This window comes from Hetaerina americana, unplaced genomic scaffold, assembly GCF_022747635.1.
Source record: "Hetaerina americana unplaced genomic scaffold, ioHetAmer1.1.p SCAF_9, whole genome shotgun sequence".
Lineage (NCBI taxonomy): Eukaryota > Metazoa > Arthropoda > Insecta > Odonata > Calopterygidae > Hetaerina > Hetaerina americana.
Window position 1 is genome coordinate 65747619 of NW_027287538.1, and position 27720 is coordinate 65775338.

The 27720-nt window shown below is 42.0% G+C and overlaps 1 protein-coding gene across 1 annotated transcript in view; it reads left to right on the plus strand.

Moving 5' to 3' along the window:
* Rat1 (5'-3' exoribonuclease 2 Rat1) overlaps positions 1 to 27380 on the plus strand; it is a 319165-nt gene extending 291785 nt beyond the window's left edge. The window contains exons 19-21 of the mRNA XM_071597487.1: positions 4931 to 5063; positions 20647 to 20704; positions 23467 to 27380. Coding sequence (XP_071453588.1) covers positions 4931 to 5063; positions 20647 to 20704; positions 23467 to 23523 — 248 coding nt within the window. The 3' untranslated portion in view covers positions 23524 to 27380. The remainder of the gene's footprint in view (positions 1 to 4930; positions 5064 to 20646; positions 20705 to 23466) is intronic.
* The last annotated feature ends 340 nt before the right edge of the window (positions 27381 to 27720 follow it).

The window sequence follows — 27720 nt, forward strand, 5'->3', positions numbered from 1 at the left end:
CAGGACTCAAAATATCTCTATTGTCCATCATATTTTTCTTGGGAATGATAATTGAGGTGGTTTCCCCTTGCCTTCATCAATAGTGTTTTTAACGTGACACCATCACTTACTGGCCGCCCCACTGGGGTCAGACGCCATTGCAGCCGCCTCACTGAGGAATAGACGCTGCGTGGACTACCATTCGTCGGGCTCCTAACCTTCGACCTATCTGGCATGGGCGACCCTACCAGACCCAATTTTTATTACTCCCGCCAGCACAGCTCTAGGGGTCATCGGAACGCACAAGCCCTTCCACCACGTCAAGGTTGTAGTCCGGGGAGGGATACGAATATATATATATATATATATATATATATATGTATATATATATATGTATATATGTATATTTACATACACATATATTCATATATACATATAAATTTATATATGTATATATAGTATTATACGAGATCAATCCGGAAAGGATCCCGCCATGCAGTATTTTGAGTAAAATAGCCCTCCGAGGACAATGAGGTGGCCTTAGTCCCCTTCAGAGTACTTTCCTTGGGATCGCCCGCACTTGTGCCAACGTTTTTCCCACTTTTCAAAACAATCGGTCTAGTCCTTTTTCGGAATGGTCGTCAACTGCCTTGTCGCATTCTTTTTATCTCGTTTGCGTCAAGAATTTCTTGCTGCAGTTTGCAGGGGATTTGCTCCAAGCCACAGACGATGACACAGGTAATCTAAAAGAAGGTCAACTGGAGATGCATCATGGGTCTACGGCTATGGCCCTGAAACAAAAACCCCGTCTCCCCAACAGTCGGTTGACGATATAAGGGAAAATTCGACGTGGCAGCTCTAGACCATTCCGAATATTTTTACGCTCGTCACTGGTAATTGAGACTATTCAGCCTACTTTGAATCATGGTAGATAGGTTCCTAGTGATTATGAATTCCTATTCCGAAAATTCTGTCCAAAATGGTTTTTTTTAATGATGTGTAAATATAATGATATAAGTATGAAGACCATTGGAAAAGCGGTATAGTGAAGGGTGCCAAAGGAATTTCGTTGTCTCTTACCGTCGAGGGTGTGACCCTAAATGTTGGGCGCCACCCTGGAAGTTTCCATCTCGCTCCGCGCTTCCGTGACGGCCACACGTGCTTCGGAGAGTGGTAAAAATGTAATAGTCGCAAATTAGGGAGCACTTGTGTACTAGTTTATTTTTCGTGACTCACATCGTCTTAAACTCGACGGCTAGCGTGATAACCCCATAAACCCTATCGTAATCGCTTTCCCGTTCTATCCCCCCTTCTCTCCTTTAACTCCTCCCCGCCACCGTCCCTTTCCCAGGGCTCACTTTCGCCACCCGGGAAATTTTCCATTCTTCCCTTCTCCGCGGCCAGCACTTACCCTTAAAAAAAAGAAATTGCGACCCTCGAGTGTGTTTGCGGGATGCGTGGAAATTGGTAAGCGTGGGAGAAAAGGCGATTAGCCTTCCAGCCAGTCAACGTCTCGCCTTCCAGACCTGAAAGCGTTTTAAGGCAGGCCGCGGGGCGGGTCGGTTCGTCTGGTGAGGTCTAGGCGAGCGAACAAGCAAGCAAGCACCAGCCGGAAGGAGGCGAGGAGGAGGTTCTGTTTGCTTAAGTGAAAGTCATTGACTGACGCCGGAATTAAGAGGTCACCTTGACTCACCCGCATCCGTAAAACTATCTCCCCCCATCTTCACTCGCATCGCTTTCTCCTCTCGCCCTTCCTCCTTTTGCTCTGGTCACCTGCCGAGTTCCCACACCTTCTCCCGCCCTCTCTTAAAATAGGAAAACTAAATCTCCCGCGCCGTGGTATTAGGCTGAGCTTCGGCATTAGGTGCAGATCCCCCCGAGAACATCTCTCACTCTCCCCGCCGTCTCACCCAATCCCTCCCGCAGCCAAATAGAGTGCTTGCGTGGGCGATGTCTCGCTTTGTATTCCCTCACCGTCCCAAACCTCCGCGGCTTGCTGACCCTGCCCCTCTATCTCCAACCCCCCTTCCATCTCACTTTGAAGCGGTGCTTCTCCCCAGAACATATGAATCCCTCCGCCGCACGCCCTCCGTGTCCGGCTCAAGTTCCGAGCTTCTTGTTTGCATAAACGTACGCCGCCGCCTACCATGTCATTCATTAAGGCCCTCTCCATCGCTTCTGCGATTCGGATATCCACTGTGGCGTTTTGTAGGCGGGACATATAGTGCTAGGTCGTGATGCGAGAGCCACGCTCTGGAATTAACAAACTCGAAAGGTGACCTTTCCAATTTCGGTGTCTGTTTCTCCGGGGCGCACCGTAAATCCAACTTCCTTCGGTGATTTTCCGTCAACTCATGACGACGATTTTGAGCAGTTTCATACCGTGACGAATATTTTCTTAGTGAGCTTCCCACGGTCGAAAGGGCCACTATGAGGACGAAGTAAAAAATGAAAATAAATGAAAGATTTAAAAATGTTTTTCTGGATTAATTTTTTACAATCAAGCCTACACAATTGATATTTATTCTTCAACATAAATTCTGTTTACCTTACCGTCTCCTTAAAGTATCTTGTTTGAAAGGTGCCGGCTTAATAAACCGTTTTTAAAAGGAAAGATCGAGAATACGTTTCGCATGATACGTAGAGTCGCTTCGTAGGTACAGTGTTCAATTAGTGTTTCCAAAACGTTTCACCTAGAAGCTGTTTTTTTAATGAAGCTGTATGTGATATTTTCGGTACCTTAATCTTTAAGGTTATTATTTGTTCGCACCGTTTAAGGTTGGCTTTGGATGGACGCTTAGATTAATTTTATGCAATAATAATACTAATGTAGCATAGAACGCTACACGAAAATGTGCTCTTTTTACCATTGGCAGTTTTTTAGACTTTATTAGCTAAGATTTTTAAAACTTTTCACGTTTTCGTATGAACTGTAGGTGACCGGTACGCCCACCGCCAAATTTACTTCTGAATTACTATTTGGATCTACGGTGTCATTTACAACAAAAGTTACTTTATAGCATTTAAATACCCGAGACGTAGATTCCATTCTTTATCACGTCTTCCTTGGGATAAATAGAACAATTGCTAGCCGCATAAATTTGATTATGATCCTTTAGTGAAGAAACTACCCGACCGTGCACACGAAACTAGTCTCTGCTCATGATCGTATCCTCCGTCACGATCGTTGGGCGCCAATTTGTTCAGAAATTTATCTCTCCCTGATTTTCGCAATCAGATGAAAGGGGCAGGAGTGGCTAATGAGTTGAGGAGGAGAGGAAAGGACAGGGGTCTGTCGTTTTAATCGTCTTACGGCTCAGGTAGGCCGTGGAAGCCATCTGCGATACTCTTGTTAGCACGCAGCTTAGTCTAAAAAATTGTTTTAGGCGCTATCTTTGCGGCGTGTCAGGTTCCCGTTTCATAGTGCATTGGAAAACCATCGGCCTCAAAACGTTCATACGTCTTTCCTCTTTCCTCCCTGATTATTTTATCGTATCTCTTGTACCCTGCAGCGTGTCAGCGGCCGTGATGTCGAAACATCTCATCCGCGTGTTCCCGCGTGGCGTTTAAGTCTCTCTAGCGACCCCTCTTCCTAACAGATACTCTAAATTTGTAAGTTGAAAATTAAACTCCTTTAATTTGTTTGTGGAAGTCATTCCAATTCAGTGAAAGTTGAAAGAGTTGGAAAGAGCATTTACGTGCTCTTTCCGACTCTTTCGTTTGATGAGGAAAGTATAAGATGGATTTTAATTTTATGATGAAAATATAATTGAGGCAGCACATTTATTTCGTCGAATTCCTGCAAACTTGGTTTGGATTTCTACTGGTTTAATTATGTAGAGTATACCCTAGCGTAGTTTTCTTAATTATTGAATCCGAGTAAAAATATAAAATATTCTACGTATCCTGATATATTGTCTAACAATAAGTGAGAAGATCTTCTCACTTTATCTGGCTGATTTCATCGTTTTTATATTTAGTATTTCTTTAATACGCTATTTCAATGCCATTATGTTTCACTCCTGAATGCGAAAGTGCTGCTTCGAGTCGCGCATGCCCAGTGACATTTGGAAAGTGATGTCTCCTGTTGATTATGCACCAACGCTGGCACACACGTCGTACGTTTTGCATGCATTTACTGTGTTGGAAGACCAAATTTTAGCTCTATACGAGAGACCGCCCATGTAATTCTCCATTCGACATACATGTATTCTTCGTTAAGGTCATTTAACATGCATCTACAGATAAATTGACTTACTTTTTCGAAATTGTATATCTTCCGTTCGTAGTTTCTTGCAAATGCCACGTATGATTCATCCGTAAGCGTAAACTATCTCCATTTTCGAGTTATTGACGTTAAGTGCGCTTATTAAGTACCCACAACCAGTAAATTGCCTGCTCCTGTGTATATTGTCTCGATACTTAAATATTACTTGCGTGTTTATTTTGGCTATAAGCTTGCCGCTGCATTAATATCGCCCTTAAAGGAATGCCGAGTTAAAATTTCACTCCCGCAAAAGCCTATAAGATTTAAATTTTATTTAACTTGACATTGTGTTGAAGGAAGTCTTTCAATGTGTTGCCAAGTGGTTTCTCATGATGCCACGACCCTGAAAATGGCGCGAGCGGCAAACGTTTTCCACCTCTTAAATGCTTGAGAAATGTTGCTCTTTTTACGTCAGTGGTCAGCTGCTCCAAGCGCTGAAGAATAGTTCTAGAATAATAGGATGGCTCTTGTAGCGTTTAATGAAGGCCAGCGGAAGTAAAGAATATGTACTGTCACATTATTAATTTACAAATTATTGTTACTTCCCGAACTGTTTCGCGACTGGATAAAAGTTGACTTATCGTGAAGATTCAGAGATGTTTATGCACGGCATAGCATTTGTTACCCAGTGTGATATTTATTTTTGTGAGCTAATACCAGCTTGTCTGCTATTTATTTCCACAGGAAATCAAGAAACAGGTCTCCTAGGAAGCATGCCAAACTTCATCGCACCCAACTTGGAGTGGACTAATTACCATGATCAGAGACGCCGTAATGGCAGGTGGGATTTTGGGGACACGTCGAGCAGCAGTAGTGGGTAAGTTCCATCTGAAAAACCAATGACTTTATCCTATGAATGCCATTCTTATCTTTCCCAGAATGTGAGAAGGGAACACTGCTTTCTCCTCAATTTTGCCTTTTACTTAAAAAAGCTTTCTTGGGCAAATAACTTTATATATCTGTGTAGAGCTATTGTGTCACCAAAACTGATGTATTCAATAGACTCAGGACTAGGCTCCTGAGTAAAGAGGAAAGATGAATTCATTATCTGAATGGGAGGATGTTTGGGAAAACTGGAGCATAAATAATTGGGCAGTCTTTATTGAACAAACCAATTAGTTTCATGAGTGCCCATATGGTTACTCCTTCTCCGCAGTCTGTGACAGCCTCTGTGCATTGTTATGCTGACGAGAATTTTCATGTGAATCCGACTCCTGCGGTCAGGCATCCATGTGCATTACTTAAATATCACAGGTGAAATATTACCCGCCTAACTTAAAGTGCCATGTAGGCATTCTTAGGTTTTCAATTCGAATAACGTATTGACTGGTAGTTGCCTGCAGGATTAATTGTCACTGTCACATGTCAGTATCTTCATTGCAGTGACTCCTGTACCTCGTAATTTATTCTTGACTATGTTATATGTCTTCCCTTCATGTAATGTACACTTTTCCATTATGACTAACAGTACACCATCATGTCTAGTGGCAAAATGTATCCAACCAGTTGCTCTCTACTTGTTTGTCTCCCGTAGCGTTCTCTTTTCGCCCACTCTCTGGAGTACCTTTTCAATTTTTTTACTCGATCTCAGTATTTAGATTGTGAATCGTAAAACTCGATATAGTGCCGATTAAATTATTATTTCATCCGTAAGGATACCTTCACGAAATTCGTTTTCATAACTGATGTCATGTTTTTAATGAATAAACGCAGCTAACTTTCCTCTTTGTCGTGTTATGGCAAGCGGTATTCTTTGACGCACCAATATTTTTACGCTATACTATACATTCGTGATATAGAGAGATTGTCACATTACCAGTTGCCCTATATATCGATCGAATAAGTATTAATTATATTTATTCAAGACATAGATTATAGAATATAGGAATCACAGGAGTACTTGTGATGAATCACCCCTTTAAGTAATGTGATTTTAACTCCATCCATGAATTCGCGTCAGGTAAACTTCTTCGTCTGAATGGGTCTCGTCAAAGTAAAATTCATTTATTAAGTATAGGTAGAGCATTGATTAAATAATTGGCAAAAAAACTAATATGATCTTCTGAATGCATATTTTCCTTTCCGTCTTCATTTTGAAGCATTGCATTAATTGATTAATTCGTTTTGAAATCAGTTTTCCAGGTCATGTCATATTCTAAATTCCAAAACCAATCATAGGTTTTAGGATTGTTGATTCTCATATGATGGTGAAATTTAAATTTATTGTTTATAGTTGACTTGTTTTTATACAGTATCAAACCCCATGCAGATTATAATGATGTCCAAGGTTGCTTTACGGTTTATTGCTTGGCGGGTGTGCATTATGTATTTCAATTACACCAGTAGTCATTTCGAAAAAAACAAAGTTTTTCTCTTGTTTGATCAGGTTTGAAAGCATTTTCCTGATTGCATACTCCGTATTTCTTTTGGCAGAATGCTTTTATGAAGCTTTCCATGAAAGTATCATGAAATGGATGGTTAAAACAGTAGGTGACTTGTCGGATAGAGTAATAATTCACCTCGAGGAGCACTTCAACTACTTACACGTTACTAAGTAGATTGAGGAAAGTCTTAACTCTTTAAATATTTTCATTACTTCCACTTAACGCTCTTTTTTATGCATTGCTTTAGTGGTTGTTAATGTTGACTCAAGTTGGAATGTTGGCGTACTGTTTGTTACGTCGTTGAGGAGGAAAAAAAATAATCATAATGAAACGAACAAGAGCCAACAATGACGAATAGTCATCCACTAGTTCCGCAAATAAAAGTCCTTTCGAATTCCTTGGAGAACGGGGGTGGAGCGAGCCCTGAACAGCATCGGGCCCGAAACGTAAGAAGAAAAATCCAGTGGAAGCGGTAGTTTATACTTCCACCCTCATCTTTCCCGCCCCCCGTTGTTGTAACGCCGGTCACGAAATAAATACCCTGGAAAAGTTTGGCTTTCGGATCTAATGGCGTTGCAATCAGGGGAGGAGGAATGGGGATGCGAGGATTTATAGAGGACGGGGGTCGTAAGCCAACCTCCCTCGGTTCAAACCCCCCCCCCCCCCGCCGATGGCCCCCAGAGCGGTAGGAGAGGGGGGAAGGGAAGAAAGTAAGAGAGTAAGCAAGCGAGCAAGTGCTGTGGGCACAAAAAGTACGGTCGGTGGGTGGTTCGCGGAGGCGGGAGTGTGATGTGGCGTCTGCGGGGGGGGGAGGTTGTTGGGGAGGGCGGACGGGGCCGGAGTCTATTTTGCGTGCGTGCAAGAGCCAGCGGGTTCGAGGGTTGGTCGGAAAAGCGAGTTAACCTTTCCCATCTCTCATCTCACGACGGCAAACACGCGCCACACCATCTACTCCTATCCCTTTTATTGGTGGGGAGGAGAGGGGGAGAAGGGTTTATCGCAGGGCCTATATATGGGTGCGGGGCGGGGGTGGATGGGAGAGGAGGTGGGCGAAACGGGTTTTCTTGCGCGCGCGCGCGCGCGTGTGTGTGTTCGTTCGTGTTTAGTAAGTTGGATGAAGTTTGCGGAAGGAGGTGGTGGTTACACACACTTGTATGCCTATGTATGTGTGTGTGTGTATATATATATGTATATATATATATATTAATAAATATTGTATATATACACGCAAATATATATATATATATATGTATATATATATGTGTGTATATGAATAAATATTGTATATATATACACGCAAATATATATATATATATATATTTTTTTTTTAAGGTTATCTACCGGTTAAGGTAGGTTTTTCGATGGACACAACTACCAAACAAATATTTTGTGACTACTAACAAAACAACCCTAAATTCTACTCTACACCAGGTCCCTCTTCATCTCTGAGTACTTTCTTCCTCCCTTCATCCCGTCAAACATCCCTATCCTGTTCCTTCCCTTTCCTCTTTTGCCCAACATTCTACCCTCTATCACAGTCTTCAACATCCCACTGCCGGTCAACACCCCCTTCATCCACTTTTCCTGCCTCCATAGGATTGCTCCCAACAAACCCCTCTCTTCGCCCACCATACCAAGTACTCCCTCATTTGTTTTCTTCTCTGTCCATTTCACCTTCTCCATTCTTCTCCACACCCACATTTCAAAAGCCGCCAGTCTACGTCTATCCTCCTGCTTCAATGACCACGTTTCCGCGCCGTACATAGCTACGCTCCATATCAAAGTTTTTACGAGTCTTTTCTTAACATCCTTACTCAAAGTCCCCGTCATCAACTCCCTCCTCCTCGTGAAAGCCTCTTTGCCTAGCGCAATTCTTCTCCTTACGTCCCTACTACTTTGACCGTGTTGGTCCCAAACACTACCGAGATACGTAAACTGTTCTACCTGCTCTAGTTTTTGCCCTCCTATTTTAATGCTAAGCTTGCCCTTTTTCTTTCTAGAAAATCGCATAACCTTTGTTTTATTAATGTTGATTCTCATCCCATACCTGTCGCACTGAATTTCCAATTCACTCAGCAATGCTTGCAGCCCCTTGGCTGACTGACAAACTTAAGCTTGGTCATCAGCAAACCTAACTGATTTTACGAATTCCCCGCCCACTTTCATTCCTACCTCTAGTTCTTCCCATGCCTCTTTGATCATTTCCTCTGCATACAGGTTGAACAGCAACGGTGATAATGGGCAACCCTGCCTTACACCCCTTCCTAACACTGCCCATCCTGACTCCCCGTTTCCCACCCGCACCTGAGCAGTCTGAGACATGTACAGGTTGCGGATTAGCCTCCTTTCCCTCCAATCTATTCCTATTTTCTGCAATACAGTCATTAGTTTTTCCCAATTCACTCTATCAAACGCTTTTTCGAAATCTACGAAACAGGCAAATACCTCCTGGTTGTGTTCTATATTCCTCTCGATTAATAACCTCATTACTGCAATGGCATCACGCGTACCTCTCCCCTTCCTAAACCCAAACTGATCATCCCCTAAGTAATCATTTGCCCTACTCTATCCGTTTGTTTATGATCCTGAGAACAACTTTAGCTGCGTGGGATATCAAACTAATTGTCCTATAGTCCTCACATGACGTGGCCTTTACCTTTTTCGGAATCGGAACTAAAACTGCTCTCACAAAGTCTTCCGGCCAGATTCCCTCCTCATAAATGCTACGGATCAGCCCATATAGCCTATTCCTCCCACATTTTCCTAAGCATTTTAAAAGTTCCACGGGAATGTTATCTACCCCCACGGCCTTATTTAGTTTCATCTCCCTTAATGCCCTTTTTATTTCATTGTCTAGTATGCCTGGACCTAAGCTGTCTTCCTCTACGTCATTTTCTTTTTCAATGTCTAACTTTGTTGGTCTGAGTTCTTTACTATACAGTTCTTCTATATACTCCTTCCATCTCTCTTGGATCTTTCCTGCGTCAACTATTACCTTACCCGCCTTATCTCTAACTATTAGCATAGCTCTTCCTTTCTTACTTCCCGATAACGATTTAACTTTGCTGTACAGCGCACCGATTTCGCCCTTCCTCTGGAGACTTTCCATATCCTCGCACTGCGTCTTCCACCATGCGTCTTTTGCCTTATTTGTTGCCCGCCTCAATTTATTGTTCAATTCTTTGTACTTCATTTTGCCTAATTCTGTATTTATATTCTTCCATTTTCGCCGCTCATCCATCTTTGTAATCATCTCATCCGTGATCCATGGTTTCCTAGTCCTTTTAGCGTTAACGGTTCCAATAGTGTCTTTTGCGGCTTTAGATCCCTTTTTGATCCCCTTTTTTGATCATTTCCCATTCTTCTTCGATAGTAATAAGCCCTTTACCATCCTCCATTATTTTCTCTACCGCCTGTTTGTATTCCTTCCTTTTCAACCCATTTAATGCTTCTACATTCCATTTTCTAACTCGCCGCCCCTGCCTTATCTTTTTGAAACGTACGCTACATTTCATAACAACTAAATTGTGGTCTGAGTCCGCATCCGCTCCCGGAAAGCTGTGGGAATTTATCACACTATTCCTAAACCTGTGTCTAACCAGGATATAATCTAGCTGATATCTTCCTGTGTCACCTGGCATTTTCCATGTATACCTGCGTCTTTTGTGGTGTCTAAACCAAGTGTTGGTGATGACTAACCCCTGTCTCCTGCAGAACTCAACTGCTTTCTCCCCGCGGTCATTCCTCGTGCCTAAACCGTAGTCGCCCACCTCATCACCATCTCTTCCTTCGCCTACCGTCGCATTCCAATCCCCCATCACTATCAAATGTTTCCCTGCAGGAAGACACGCGATCATGACCTCTAACTGATAGTATATCCAATCGACCTCTTCTTCCTTATGGTTGCTCGGTGGCATGTATACCTGAATAATAACTATGTTCGTCGGTTCTGCTTTTATCTCCACTAGTAGTATTCTATCCGTTACCTGCTCAATGTTGACTACGCTTCTTCCTACCTCTTCATTTAATACTATGGCAACCCCTCGTTGACTCTCGTCCCCACCGCTGTATATTATTCTAAACTTACCACTCCAGTAATGCCCGCTATCTTTCCATCTCACCTCGCATAGACCTAAAATATCTATATTTCCCTTTTCCATCTCTCGCTTAACATTCTCCAATTTCCCTGTCCTCATCATTGTGCTAACATTCCACGTTCCTATTCTAACTAATGTGGTCTTCTTCTCCTGCGTCTTCTGTCCTGCTGCTGCTGGTTTTCCCTTGCAAGGGTTTCGTGGGATGACGACCGCGGAAGCCTTGCCTCCCCCGCTGCCGGGCACGACACACGGCCGATTGGGCCGAGCCCGTGGTTGCCAGGACTCAAATTATCTCTATTGTCCATCATATTTTTCTAGGGAAAGATAATTGAGGTGGTTTCCCGTTGCCTTCCTCAATAGTGTTTTTAACGTGACACCATCACTTACTGGCCGCCCCACTGGGGTCAGACGCCATTGCAGCCGCCTCACTGAGGAACAGACGCTGCGTGGACTACCTTTCGTCTGGCTCCTAACCTTCGACCTATCTGGCATGGGTGACCCTACCAGGAGCAATAATTATTACTCCCGCCAGCACAGCTCTAGGGGTCATCGGAACGCACAAGCCCTTCCACCACGTCAAGGTTGTAGTCCGGGGAGGGGATATATATATATATATATATATATATATATATATATATATATATATATATATATATATATACAATATTTTTATATATTAAAAAAACAATAAACACAGTAATCAACCCGAAGGTCGGTTTGGTAGGTGATGGTGGAGTTCACCCAGTACTAAGCCCGACGGCGTGTGTAATTCACACATCAGGGTAGGGGGGCTAGTTCCTTTCCCTGGGCCGGTTATGGTTTCCCAGGAAGACCTAGTTCCCGAAAAATCATATAGCTTAGGTGGAGCTGTAGGTGCCCAGAGTGCCTTGCCCGGGAATCGAACCTGGTACCCTCCGGTCAGCAGTCCAATGCTCTACCCGCTGGACTACTGCGACCCACTTTTATATATATATATATACATATATATATATATATATATATATATATACATATATATATACATATATATATATATACATATATATATATATATATATACATATATATATACATATATATATACATATATATATACATATATATATACATATATATATACATATATATATACATATATATATACATATATATAAACATATATATATACATATATATACATATATATATACATATATACATATATATATATATATATATATATATATATATATATATATATATATATATATATATATATATACATATATATATATATATATATATATAAATATTGTATGTATATATTTATATAAATTATATTTATATGTGTGTATATTTATATATTTGTGTGTTCGTGCCGAAGGTTCCTGCCTCGTGTGGCCTCTTGACTTTGGGTTTGCTGGGAAGAGTTGGGTTGCGGGAAGATGATTCTGAGGGGCGGTGGCAGGGATGTAGTAGGTTTCGGTTCGGGGTTGAAACGGGAGAGGGGAGGGAGACAGATAGATAGGCAGAGCGGATGTATACGTGTATCCAGCCAGCCGCCGTCCCAGTTGATTTCTCAGGTACATGGAAATGGAATTTGCTTAATTTCCATCAAACGGCATAGGCGGAAGGGGGGAGGGAGTGGGTGGTGCGAGTGAGAGGTTTTGTGCACGCGCCCTCTCTCCGCGGCCCCTCGACTCAGCGCCGTCCCCGGGAGACCCCGGGGGGGGGGCGAGCGGGAGGAAGGGCAGAGGGGCCTGCGTCGGTGTGTACGCGCCGAACAGAGCGGAGGACGGGCCCGGAAAGCTTTCGCGCGAGAGGTTTAAAGGCTGGGAGAGGGGGGTGGGAGTGAGGCGGGCTTTCATAGGGGGGAGGGAGTTCCCAGGTCATTTTCGAGGGTGGGGGGTTGTTTATAGAGGAGTGTGTGTGAGGGTGGAGGGGTCCGTGCTATCCCAAGTTCCCCGTGTTGGCCCTGGGTGGAGGTTTTATCGTGGCGGGCGGGGGAAGGGAAGTTAGAAGGGGGGCGAGGTTCCGTTGCTGGTCAAATTGAATTGTTCGGCAGTGGAGGAGGGTTTGGTCGGCCGCCGTCGCCGCGCTGCGGGTCGGTGTGGGTCGTAAGGTGTGTATAAGAGGGAGGGGGCGGGATACCTCCGCAACTGAAGCCGTGCTTTCCTGGGATATATTGGGCTTCTGCGTGGAATGACGAATGGGGGGGGGCGGTGCGGTGGGGAGTGGAGGTGGGGCGGGAGACTTGTTTGTTGGCGGAGTGGGTGGAGTGGCCACGGTTCCCTAGTAACAGACTCAATGTAATTTCCTCTCTCTACTCTTCTTGCTTCTCTTCGCGCTAGTGTGTGTTTATGAGTCTCGTTCCTCTTCTCTTTCGCCCCCGCTTCCATCCTCCCTTCACTTGTCCTCGCCGGGAAGCGTATACAAGTGCGGGTGCACCCCGTGGGGGAAAAAATCCTTCCTCCGCCCCGAGGAGGAAGAAACGCCGTGCGTTTTGTTGCTCGTGTTGGTGGTGTTTGGGTTTTAAGCTGCACTGACGGTCGGAGTCATTTCGCACTACTGCCAACAATCAGCTTAAGTGCTCCGACCCTTTGCACGACAACCGAACCCTTGGTGTTTTCGAGTGATGCCCTGTTCACATTTGGTTGGCTCTTTTTCTTAATTATTCGTGGGATGAGTAAATGTTAATACTCCCTGAAAACTTTTTCTTTTAATGAGCTTCATACTTCCTTGATCAAAAATTTCCCGGAATTTATTCAGAAAATTAAAAATACAAGTTTATTCATCTAAATCTATATTGTCCCCTTCAAAGTAATCCCCATCGACTGCAACACACTTATGCCAGCGCTTGATCCAATCTTCGAAACATTTTTTATATTCGGTTTTCGGTATGTCCATCAGTGCTTCCTGCGATTTTTCCATTACTTCCTCTCGGCTGCTAAAACGCGTTCCCCGTAATGGTTTTTTAACTCGATTGAACAAAAAGAAGTCACAGGGAGCCAAATCAGGTGAATTCGGTGGCTGTTGGATGGTATTTGTTGCATTTTTCGTCAAAAAATTACGAATAATGATAGCACTGTGCGACGGTGCGTTATCATGGTGCAAAATCCACGAGTTTTCTGCCCACATTTCTGGTCTCTTTCGGCGAATTGCTTCACGCAAACGTCTCATAACGCCCAAATAATACTCTTTGTTTACTGTCTGGCAAAAATTCATGATGCACTACACCGTTGTAATCCATGAAAACCGTCAGCATTGCCTTCTTTTTTGACTGAAAACGACGTGGTTTTTTTGGTCTCGGCTCATTTGGTGAACGCCATTCACTTGCCTGATGTCTGGATTGCGTGTCGTACTCATAAACCCACGTCTCGTCTCCAGTAATGATCCTTTTGATGAATGTGGGATCGGATTCAGCCTCGCAAATCATGTCTTTTGCGACGTCAACACGGTCTCTTTTTTGCATGAAATTGAGGTCTTTTGGCACCAACTTTGCTGCTACACGACGGAAACCCAAATCATTAACCACAATGTCTTGGGCGGATCCATAGGCAATGTTCAAGTCCTCCGCTATTTCTCTGATGGTTAATTTGCGGTTATTGACCAACATTTCTTTTACTTTATCAATTTTTTCACCGACTTTCGATGTCGATGGTCTGCCACTGCGTTCATCATCTTCGATTGACTCACGACCACTTCTGAACCGCTCGTGCCACTGGTAAACGACCGTTTTTTTTTAGAGAATCGTTGCCGAAACACTTTTCCAACATTTCCAACGTCCGTGCGCCACTAAATCCGTTTTTTACGCAAAATTTAATACAAGTTCGTTGTTGCAAATTTAAATCCATTTCTGCAATTGTAAAAAATCGCCAACACACACAGAGATAGATGTACTCTTGGCTACGTAACTTTTGCAAATGTCAAGTTATGACACTAAGATTTAAAGGGAATATCAACAACAGATGTACCAATTTAACAAAAAAAAACAGAACTCAAATCGGAACGATGGGTGCGCCACACGGTGGTTATTCCGGGAACTTTTTGATCAAGGTAGTATGTGTGCGGCTTATTTTCATCGGCACTAAATTTCAATCACCTATACTCCGAATTGTTGCCTTCATTTTAATTGCATACGGTATGTAGGTATTGGCTCATTGTAGCTCATTTCGTCTTTGATTAATATTTTAATTGAAGACGTCTGAGATATTGGTTGTGAATATGGAATTAAGTAAATTTCTTTAGCCAATATTAAGAAAAAACTTCAATTCAAAAGTCAATTTAAAGGAACTTTCTTAAGTTTTCTCATTATTTGCTGTAGGAATTCACTTAACTTCACAGTATTTTAATTCCCTCGTATTGATAAGTGGATGCCTCTAACTGATTGTTTGATCCTCATAATTAATCCTTGTTGATCCTCTGTCGTTTTTCTCATCCATGATTCACTGCGGCCTCATGTCAGTTAATTTTTCTCAGAATACGCCCACTTGATTTTTTTCATCTCCTTGTCCATGTGTTTTTAATGTTTCCCCCTCCCCTCACTTTTAAAGGTCTTCTTAAGTAGTCATCATCATGAATCATTCATCGGTCAATCCGTTTGATCATCGTAATTTTTCAGCAGCGTAATATTTCCGCGCTCTGCTTTCATTTATCAGCTTCCATCGTCGTGTGTGTCGAAAAGTGAACCTTATGTAATGATTTTTATAATACCCTTCGCACGCTGCCTTTATGTGCTATGTGTACATCTTTATTCTATAGACCTATTAATCTGCGCACGTTTACTTTATATGTTAACTTCATGGTTTCCCATTGCAATAATCATGCCTCATTGGCAAAATTCTGATTGATCTAGTGTTCGCCTCCATATATTTATATAGTCATAATGTCTTTACACTTTTGTTTATGTTGTGGTTTTTATTGTCTTTTTCTCCTGAAAAAATGGATTACATGTTATGTATAAATTTCTCTGTTTAAGAGTAAGGCTTACTTTTCTTTTTTCTCTTTTTTTTTGGCTATCGAAAGACGTTCGTACAGCGGTTTGTTCTGCTCAAACTGACATCTTTTTTGCTTCGATTTTTGTCATGGACATTGTTTGAGTTTGCAATAGGCACCTTTTTTGAATTCTTATGCTGCATATTCAGTACAATTATTTATATTTTTATAAATAAAATTTTTTTCTAGATTACTTTAGTCCTTTAATTTTTTCGTCGGTAAATGTTAGTATTCGTTGAACACGAAACTCATTGTTCGTATTCTCTTTCTTTCGATCCTTTCGGTTAATGCGGTGTGTTCATGTTTATTTATTAGAATATTAACGGTTTTAAATTTATTTAAAGTGCGCAAGTTCGAATTCTGATCGGGGTAAAAACAATATAGTATCAAACAAGTGAGTAATAGAGGAGATCTAGTGTATGATATTTGGGCAAATTATTTGTTCATTTTAGTACGATTTCGACCAGACCGTAAATATTCCAAACGTTGAAAGTCCGAGAAATTAAGTAATAATCTTAAGAAAGGGACTCATTAGCGCGGCGATTCAAAATTATTTATCTGGTTAAATGTTATTTTTTTCAGTGGAATGCATTTTCGTCTATGGCGTAACACATTTCTATGACGTTGGAGCCTTGACCGCATTTCAGTACCGATGCCGGTGATATACTGAATTGCTCAGTTTCCGATATGATGCGCTGTCTTCACTGGAGTTTTCTTCCAAAGGTGTTCGAAAATACCCCCCTGGAAATGCGAGGAAGCTGGAGAGATTAAAAAATCTATAAATTCAAAAATCCTTCGAAAATTTGTCATGAGAGAATACTTCGCCGTAGAAATTGAAAGAAGTCTAATTCGACAGGTAGGAGCAGGAATACTACAGATCCATATTTAACTCTGCATCAAGCGTCGCGGAGCGATGGGTATGACCGTTTTGGAAGTCCCAGTTAATTATTGCTAAAAAAGTAATAATTGCGTGAAATTGGAGTACGCGGAATTCATGCATGGACGTTATGGCCATCCTTTGACTGAACATTGCAATATTGGCCAGTTAACGAAACTGAACCAGCGTGCAGATGTTAGGTTTTCGTGCTCCGCGAAAACTTATCATTCTGAGGCCAAAGAGTCCAAGATAGAACATGTTTCCTCCTGTAGTATTTTTCATCTGCTAATCACCACCATTCATGATGCTTCGGCCGACTACGCATATGCGTTTCGTTTCGGGGATCAGCTCTCGTTCCACCGCAATAACATGCACCTCGATTGGGGCACATTCCCTCGCCTCCCAAGTTACTTGAAACAACGGTCAGCTTTTCTGAGCCACATGTAACACTTCTTCCGTTGCCCTGACTACTATCTGCCCAGCTCAATTCCTCCATTCAAACCCCAAATCCAAAGCCACAAATTGTCGTGGCTTGTCCTAGTAATTAAATTAAATTAATGCGTTTTTTGGAGTGCAGATTCCCGAGCGCTTTTTAAGCTGGGGTATCCATCACGGGGTCAGCACGAAATGGCACTGCCGCAACAAAGTTTGGTTATTTCTTCAACGAAGTAGTATTGACATTGGAGTCGTTTCATACTATCATCTGGAGACCTGGTGTCCCTCCCCACCGTATTTTGCTACAGTGTCGCCCCTCCTCCCTCCACAATTCACCCCTTCGCCTCTCACACCCCAGAGCAGGACCCTCCTCCCGTTACACCACAGTCCAAGCAAACAGTGCTTCCGTGAGTCATTTCAGCTCGCTCGCCTCCTTAGGCCCCTTGGTACACCATCCAGCCCCTCCACCTCGGCTCTGCTGCCTCGCCCCTCGCACTTTCAACCCCACGCTGACCCCCTTCCCTCCCCCTCTGCGTCCTTAAAGCGACAAAAGGAGCCCGCAAGTACCGACCCGACCCACCCATTTTCTCGCCGCCCCCTCTCTGGGGGATGGCGTGCAAGTCCCTCCCGCCCCCCTCCTCCCGCCTTCCCCTCGTGGCCTCTGAAGTTCCTCCGTTGCGCGCTCCGAAGTTTCAGGGATGAGCAACCAGAAAGGGCCGATGGAGCCGGGACCCCTGTCCCACGCCCAGTCGCCTCCCCGCCCACCCTCCGACATTTCCCCCAATGAACTCCCCATCCTCGAATGCCCTCATAAACCCACCGACTCCTTTTCATTCCATCCATCATGTTGTTCCTTATTCCCTTTGTTTCGCCCGTTCCACGGTATTTCGCCTCTTATGCCTTGCCACTTTTAAACGTATTCAAACTACTCTGGAGTGTCGCCCGTCCTCGTATGTACGAAGACGCAGAACCCCTTTGGGCCCCTGATTCAAAATAAAAATACATATGTATTCCATTGTACGTAAGACGGGTTTTTGGACACTTGGACCGAACGGCTCTATTGTTGGGTATTATTAGTCGATGCAGGGGTCTCAAGCTCGTTTTTTTCGAAAAGTATCTTTTTATTTAAAAAATTTAATTATACGCCATTATTAAGATGGCTTAGCGTAAAAAAATCGGGAAATTTGTGACGTTTGGTATTTCTGTCGAAAAGCCCTCTCTCCCTTCCTTTCTGCCCGACGCGTAGCCTTCTCCTCTTTGCACCAGTAATTGCTTTTTTACCCCTGAGATAAACGAATTCTAATTTGGCTTCTGTGACGACAGCCAAATATTCATTTTTCCAGGCGTTTCGTTTGTAAGCCTCTGCATCGATCTTGTGTAATATCCTATCGGAATCTTATTTATTTGTCTATGGCTCTACGTCGTTATAAAAGATTTATTATTATAATAATAAGACTTTTTAGCAAAATCTAGCGAAATAAGATGGCTAATGAGTTGTCTTTACTTTGGGAAATGGGCTTCTATTGGGTCCCTGGGTATACATGTATTTACTTGGTTAGTCTGAAAAGTTTCCGACCTTACAAATAAACGAGCCATTTTTTCTTCAAATTTTTTTTTATTTTTCAGCCTTGTCTTCTTTTAAGTCGGTTCACTTCTTCCAGCGATGCCCTTAACTTTTTTTAACCCTTCCAAATAGTAGTTGACGTCTTTCTACGCTAAATAGGTGTTTACGTTCCCGAGGAAAATCTCAGTCATCCATGAGAAATTTAAGGTTAGGAACAAGTCGCAGGGTGCCAGATCTGGTGACTACGGTGAGTGGTCAAGCCAATTCGAAGTGTCATTCGCAAATTTTAGCCTCGGTGACCGCCGAAGTATGAGCATGTTCGTTGTCCTGATGAAAAGCACTCTTTTCTTCTTCATATGTGGTCAATTTTTGCATTTTCCACCTTCAGCTCGTCTGGTAATGTGGTGTAATGCTCTCGTTGTTACTTTCATTTTTGAAGATATTTGATGAACAAGATTCCGTGACCATCCCAAAAAACAGTCGCCATTGCCTTCCCGGCCGATGGAACCGTCTTCGCATTTTCAGAGCAGGTTCACCCTTTGCCGTCGGCTGTTTTGTCTGTTCTTTCGTCTCAGGAATTTAGAGGTGGATCCAAGTTTCATCGGCAGTGATGAATATTTGCAAAAATCTGACTCGCTTTACTTAAACCGCTCCAACAGGGACCTTGGAAATGTTCATTCGAATGTGTCGTTGGTCCAAAGTGAGCAAGCGCGGCACCCATCGCGCGGGTCACTTGCACACACACACGTGGGCAATTCCTCAGTCAATATATGACAAATGCCCTCTTTGGATATGCCCATAGGCACTGCCATCTATAACTAACCTTATTTCTACGGTCGTCCATTGCCAATTGGTGACATTTTTCGATGTTATCGGTGGTTGTCGCATTTTTTTGCCGTCCCTAACGCTCATTGTCAGCCAAGCTGGTAACACTACGTTTACATTCAGCTGTCTAAAATTTCGCGGTCGTTATGAACGGGGAATCTGACTGCTGCGTCTCTCTTCTTCTGGGTTCTAGGAGTTAGGTTTTCTAATGTTGGATGTCATGTTATGTCCCTTATGCACGTGATCTGTTGTGAATAGTGATGCCTGCAGTCATCTGGATTCTCTGCATTCCATGCGATTTCATCTGCTCCACGGGACTCCTAAATTCTTTACCCTTTCGCCCTTAATTTTCTCAATGGTGGCACAGTTGACAAGACGATTTATGAAGGAAGTTTGAATGGAGCGGCATGATCTTATAATGAGAAAGGAAGCGCTTGGGATTCCGTGAAAGCGAATTGGACACGTTGTACATCTTTTCTGCTTCCATGCACTTGATTTTCTTAAATTTATTTGTAATTCAAGATGCTATGAAGAGCATTCGCAATATCATTGAGTTCGGTAATATTTTGTCTGGGTGTGTAAGAGAGAGATTAAATTATTAAGAGATTAAATTATTTTGATTTTTCGAAATCCCACAAGTGGCTATTTGAAAATAATATAGAAAAAAAAGCAATCCGAAAAGAATTTTCACGGTAGCCAGTTTTAATCCTAGGATGGGAGAGAGAACTAGTAGTGGAGAATATCGGAATCATATGAAACCGAGTGACCACGTTCTCTCCTTAAGTCGTTCATTGGAAATTACCTTTCCTACCCAAAATAAAAATTTTTAGAAATTGCATGATAAAAGCCTGCCCAATATTAATTTCTGTTCGTGTAGAATCCCTATCCCACCTTTTCTCCCAAAAACAGTTTCGCAAAGGGGATTTGCATGACATGTGAGCGAGTTCGGTGGAGAAATTTAGATTTTTTCTGAACTGTATGAATACAAATTGTTGATTTATTTACTTGTTGTCATTAGAGATATAACCATGAATTAGTTATATTCGTGATATTGTCTTTGAAACTCAGGTTTTGTTATTCTCATTGAATGTGGGTTTTAAACATACTAATCACATTTTATCTTCTCCCTGTTCAACCTTCCAATGACCTGTCATACCCTTTCTCCTCAATCCTCAAATCCTCCGCCCCACTTGTCTCATCAACAACCCTACCCACACTCCCCTCCGATCTTCTTTATTTCGCAGGGATAACAGGAATTATCGCGGCCGTGGCTACCAAAGGCCATACACTCCCAGATCACAGGTGAGTTGCATATAGACGCCTCTATTTCATAATATGTGGGATCTGTGGCTTCTACCAATAGATTGGCGAAATCTAACGGACACGTAGAAAAATTCTACGCCCGCTGTATATCTGACAGTTTTACGAGTGTAATTTGGAAGCCGTATTGTTATAATTACCTAAGTTCGATGATGATTTATTAGAGCCCAATGACGAGTGTAAATTTCAAGAGTACAATTCATGTGATTTCCTTCGTTCGTGGAGTCCTAGTTTCGCCTCGAAATGGGCGGATGGTGCCTTATGCCTTCTTATGCTTCGCTCGGTCCCTCCTCACTCGCGGTAAAACCTTTTCGTCCTCGTCCCATTTCTCCTCCCGCCCCCTCCGCCCTCGCATCTCCAAGTTTCCGAATAACGGATCTCTTGCTGCCATTATTAAGTCCCAGATTCCTCATTCCCCATGGACCTCCCCCGCCCAGACCGGAGGATCGGTTGACCCCTGCCCACCGCCACACTTTTTTTATGTGAGTACACCAGTTCCCATGGATATATATGAAGGGGGGATGGCCAAGCCCCCACTCGCACACAACCTGAAGTTTACGAATTTGCCTTCTTCTCCTGTTGGGGCGTGGGGGTCCCGAAGTTTGGATACAACCGGCATCCCACGCGTCGAATCATGCCTCCGTCTCTCCTTCCTCGACCCTCTTTCATGAGAGGAGATTCTCTCCCGTCTACCGCCCTCATTCCTCTCTCTCGTTGACTCGCCCTCCCTTCGTGCCTTATAACTCTACGCGCATTTGATATTGGAAAGTTAAGTCCATGGTGCGGCGTCCGGAGAAGTTTTTCCTCGGCCTTCACGTGAAGTAGGCAAGTTCGGAGGCTATTGGTTCTCTCCCGTGCCAATACCTTCTTCGAGTTCTCATCCGTCCTTCCCTAGTTTTATTCCACGCCTCACCTTTCGCTTTTAGTCAAGCACCCCATGTGTTTATTTTTCTCGTACCGTTTCCGGTACGCTGGATTTTATTTCTTATTGATTAGGATTTTTACCGAGACGGTTTGTTTATCGAATGACCGAGTTCTCAGCGACTGGTTGCAAAGTGTAGATAATATTCAATGCATTGCCTCTGTTTTCTCCCCAAATATGCCGAAAAACTATATTAATTGCTATTCCTGTCCCTCACTTTGAGACTTGCAAAGGGGTGAAATTCATGATAATGGTGTTCTTTTTAACGAAAGCGAAAGAAGGTTATGTATTGAATGAATTTTTTCGGGACATCCCTCGATTTGGAAACGAAAAAAATGTAAACAAAACTGTTTTCTACTCTCTTCTCAGTTAATCACTAGTTTTACGTTACGTTTTGTATTCGTGTGAAATTGTCGTGAATTTAATGGACTTCGATGATCCGCCCTTGAGAATAATCAATACCTTTGCCGTGTGACTTACCTCTTCCTTGTTGTTAAGGTGAATGCATGCTTTGAAATACACGTGCATATAATGGTAATCGATAGTCCCTATTGTTTACTTTCGTCTGAAATGTTTCCGAGGATTCTCCAGCGAAGAAACTTTTCAGTGGCCGCTGAGTCATTTTTCGCTCTTGTCTGTCTTCCTCGGGGACTTAAATGCCATGTCAAAATCTCGACGGCATGAACGCACGTACTTTGTGCATGGTGTACTCACTCTGGCGATCCCCAACACCCCACCTTTTACATCTTATTACCTTTCGTTTTAAAATTATTCTTGGCAGAATATTTGATCCAATTCTTTTATTTAGAATTTTATTTTTTGGCGGTTCGAATAACACAATTTCTTTTTAGGGCATTTCTCGAGACCTTAATACCAGCTCTGTACCTACCCGAGTACCTATTCGGAGGTGGAAGGAATATAGAGAGAGAATAAAATAATATTTACATTAGAATCTGAAAACGTAGCGGAGTGCAAGTTAGTGTGAGCATCTCATTTTGCGATCGGCATTTGGGGCAATTTTGGCAATCGGCTGTCCATGGAATCCACTTGTAATTGAATTTCTAATACTGTATGCGGCTAAAATATCGAAGTCCATTGGTCGAAGTGTGGGAGTGTTTCAAATTTATAGTCATTCGAAAGATATATTGATACAACCCTTCTATATTTCTGGAGCAGCATTTAATTTTTAGATTATTGGATAGCTTTTTTCACTTCATAGTTACTTGTTATGTCCCCTTTCCGTGTCAATAAGTATGCTAGTATTATCGGATATCAGTGGCGAAGATGTCGGCTCAAAGCCTTTTTTCGGAATATAATCTTTTTAAGTATTAAAACGGGTTAATTTACTTGGTATTGGTGTACGAAGGCAAGCTAATAATATTTTTTGTATTGCCTCTTGTTTCAGTAGCCTCTCTCTCATATAAAGTGGAAAAATGAAATTAATTCAAATCAAAGACTTGGATACAAATTAGAATGCAGCCATTCATTTTAGAGAATAAATAAATTGAGAAAATATTTTCCTTCTTTCTTGTAAGTGTCAATGTTTTTACAGAAGTACCCTAATTTTTCCTTTAATTTTCGGGAATCGTCTCCAATTGAATTTGCCGAAGCACGGAAGCAGCTTTGAGATTGGGATCTCATTTGAAATAGCCAAAATAAATAAAATAACCCTCACTTGACGACCGAAAGCGATTTGAAGTTTCGAGCAGAGCGCTGCCCACTTAATGAAGCCACCCCTGCGTCATATGACAGTCCCATCGCGATAGAATGTAAATATTTATTGTAATGACCTGAATGATGCGTGAATTTTATTTTTTTCCAGAACTACGGCGGTTACGGCGGCTATGGCGGCTACAGCGACCGCGGTGGTCGGCGATAAGGGGGCGGATCTGCCCGGGTGGCGGGTACAGCCATCGTGTGTGGGGCGGGCGCTACGGGGGCGGTTGAATGAGGCCAGCGGGGCTATGACAGCAGGCGTCGATAACAAGGATCCACCTTTAGTGGGTCGGGTGGCGACGCGGGATGCCTCACTAGTTGGTGTTGGTGTCTAACGGGGATCTTGATGTGGGAGTGGAAGGGAAACATCTCCGTTGGGAGGGATTGGTCTGGGCAGCGTGATCCACAAAATCCGACTGGTGTTCCCAAGAGCCAAGAAGTTCACGTATTTTTTTCTATTGGTCACCAAATGTTGAAAGAGTGGTTTTATTTACTCAAGGGACCAGGAGAGTATTTTTTTGTGGGAATCATCCTAAACTTTTATCTGGTGAATGTGACTGTGTTCCTGAAGTCCCTGCGGGAAGTTAGTTCTAATATGCACATTTTTTTATTTTCATAATTATAATTTACTGTCGTTCATTCTATCTTCGCTGTCAAACGAATTATCTGAAATAATACGGACATCATCTGCATGCGATTGAAATGGTACCATTTGTTTTGACAAAGGCTGGTCAATTCCCAAATAATTCTGGCAAATTAAAAAAAAACATTTGCCGTAACTTCCCCGGGGCCCAACAATACCTTTGTTCCGTGACGCTTCACTTGTTTTAGGTTATGCTCCGTATTGATTAATGGGTTGACAAACACGGAGACTGCCTACTCATTGGTTTTACTTTGATATGCATCCAAGGTCACGGTCCAAAATAACTTCATTCGAACTTCATTATCGTCGACGGAAGGTTTTGGTTACAATTTTCCAATTCCATATTTAGTGCAAATGGCATAAGAATAGTTTTTCATTCATTCACTCAGGTGAACGTACAAGTATTTTTATTGCCTCTCCAGCTTGCAACCAGTTTTCATATTTTATTCTGGTTTTCATGATTCAGCCTAAGAGGAAATGAGGTTTATACTCGAAAGAATCTCTTAAATTGAACATTCATTAAACAGTGATATTTGCTTCTGGTTTTAAGTAATGGAAATAATTCCTGTACGGAAAAATTGAATGCTATTTAGAATTCAGTAACTGAAATAAATGGAATTTCAGTAATTTTAGTATTAATGTATTCTATTAATTTTACTTTCATATCCTCTTGTTTATGTAGAGATTTTATAAATGAGCAGTTTGTTTTAAACGATTTGGTAATTATTTTAATGCCAATGAGTATGTAAAATATTAAAAGTTTTCCTTCGGCTTCTTCATAAATGGATTCATTGAGCGTGGGTGGTGACATTCTTTGTGTGTTCATTTTCTATAGAAAGGATCGCTTAGAATTTTTAAGATTTCGCTCTTAAAAAGCGTGGAATCATCCTCGGTGAATTCCGAGTTCTGAGGCGTTCGAGTGGGTATGGTGGCAGTTTGCTGTTGACCAAGAGTCACTCACCCTCACTCACCTGTGAGTCATCTTTAGGTATTCTAATAAAACTCGCATGAAGTGACCTATGCAATCGAGCATGTGATTCCTCAATTTAAAATTGTCGCAAATCAATATTCTTAAGATTAGTGATTGTTTTAAATACTAGAAATGGCCATCGTGCTCTACGATAAAAATTGTGAAAAGAAAAAAAAAAGTTTTTTATAGGCAGTAAGAATCACGTAGGGTGGTCGTTGATATCGTCCATTTAATCGTTGTACCTGTATTTGTATTACTTGTTCGTGGGCAGAGGTTCCCCCGTTTCATCGTCTTAAATATAGCCCAGCGGTGGCCCCTAAACCACCATTAGTCTCACCTTGCCCGAAAGCAGTCAAATGGGACACGGATGTAAAAAATATATATTTTTTTGAAGACTTGGGTGAACCCCATGGAGCGACACGGATGCACTTTGTTTGTTTTTTCCTTCCGGGCCCTCGCATTCGCGTATCACATCACTCTTTCACAGCGGGAAACCATCACGCGTCCTCGCGCTGCGCGGTTTTTTCATCGGGTCTATCTCGTTTCGATAATGATGATGATGATGGCGATTCCAGTGTCGTTAAGTAACGTGGGGTGGGGGGCAGGAATCCATCGCGTCATAGTCATTTACTCGAGCGAGCATCTTTATCCTCGTGCATGAGGCGAACGGGTCGATCCTCGCGTAGGTGCGTCAATGGGCGTGTTCGTGTGTGTGCCTGTTGATCTGTGTGTGTGTGTGTGCGTGTGTATTGGCGTTCATATGTTTGTGTGTAACCAAATGGCTCCCGAGATCTCGCTGCGGATTTTTCCCCATTTACCACTTTGACAAAAAAAATTGAAAAAAGAAGCAGCAATTTCGGAAGAGGGTCGTAAACTGTGGAGTTGTGGAAGCATTATAGAAGGGTAAAAATAATAAGAAGCCGTATCGTAGAGGTGATGCGAGTCTATTTTTTTTAGTTTTGCTTGTGGTTCAACTGCATGGTTCGTCATTATCATTATTTTTTTTCTCTCTTTAAATTTCCGATGTCGTTTCCCCGAGGGAGAGCGCTCAAGTGCGTGTGCCTTCCATACTTGCTTGCACTTCATCCGAGGAGTGCCATTCAAAATGCTATTTCTCCTGCGCCATTTAACCCGACCACGTGTCCTCCCCAATTCAGACTGTGATTTTTCTTTCAGTCCCTCCAGTAGTAGTTGCTTTAACATTCTCGTCGCGTCATCCTTATAGCTGCCTTTTTTTTGTCATCCTTTTGCGTTTTCATGATTTTATTTTGTTGCCCTGGTCTCGTAATGCATGCTTATTTTTCTCTTTCGTAAGTTAAAGAACTATATTTATGTCGGACGCCATTGCGGGTAAAACAAATCAATGATAGGTTGAGAAAAGCATGGCTGCTTATAGAAAATATGGTCCGAGCCGGCAGTTAAAATTTACCCCATAAAAGAAAAAAAATGAAAGTTGAAAAAATTGCGTTTTTCATGTTCCGGTTTGGATCTTAGAAAAGACACTGTAGTTTTTACTTAAAACTCAGAAGAGATTTTGAGTGAAACAATTTTTTCATTCGTAATCTTAGAAGTGCAGTCATTATTTGTTGTAAATTAAGCCTTGTTGCACAAAACTGTCGAGTGTTTTGATTGATGTTCCATAATATTGTGTTTTTCTTCGGGATTGGCTAAAATTAACCAGACGAGTTATAAACTCGTCGTATATATTTTTTTAAGTTTTTACGTTAAGTTTCTGTCTAATTTTTACAGAAATTCCTTTTCTACAAGGCCTACGCATATTCTATTCACACACTCATACTCCATTTCTATGGGCCTTGGGAGTTGTGCATTTCATATAACGAAATAAATGCACGTTTTCTGAGGGACACCATTTTTTTTTATCAGGGCAGAAATGAAATGAGGATATGATGATCATTTCGCTGTGGATTTTTGTTGTGCATCTTAGATATAATTGAGAAAACTTTTAATATTTTATATCTGACTAATATATATTTTTATTCATGTTTCATATCCCATAAAAAATTATATGACTACATGTGGAAGTTAATTCAGTAGCGGGCTATAGCGTCCGAAGGTTTCTTGTATGTTGGTTTAAGGTTAATGGGAGGAGCGGAAAGCATTTCGCTGCAATATCGAAAATGAAATCGCGTGGTATAAAATGTACGCAGTGTGGTGGAGCAGAATTTTCAGAGAGATGATGATGAGGATGATATTTCTCAAATGTTTTTATCAATGTATGTGTGTGTTGTGTTTATATTCCGCTCCTAATCAAGTTATTTGCGTTGGGTACAAAGAGTTGTGAAGCGATTTCTAGCTAAATCTGCAATTCATCGGGAAAGGTCTTGTTGTCTTTATCCCCACCGATCAACTTCTGTAACGATACAATTCTGAAAATAAAGAAGATTGGAATTTCATTTTTTTGTTTTTAAGGATCTGAACAAACCTCTTATTTTCTAGCGTAAATCATTTCTCGAGGATAAGATCGTAAAAAAACTTATTTTCAGGAAAATATATGAATGCGTATTAATTATTAAAGATCATTTTTTACTCGTTTCTTATAGATCATATGGCTATGTAATCTATATGCACCTAAAAGGAAACTGCCGATGGGCAATAATGCTATGCTATGAAGAATAATAATTTATGATGGATTATTTTTTTCGGTCATGAAATAGTCTGTTTTTTCTCGTGCTTAGAAAGGAGCCGCTAATTCTCATATGTCTTGGATATTTCAAATTCTAATTAAC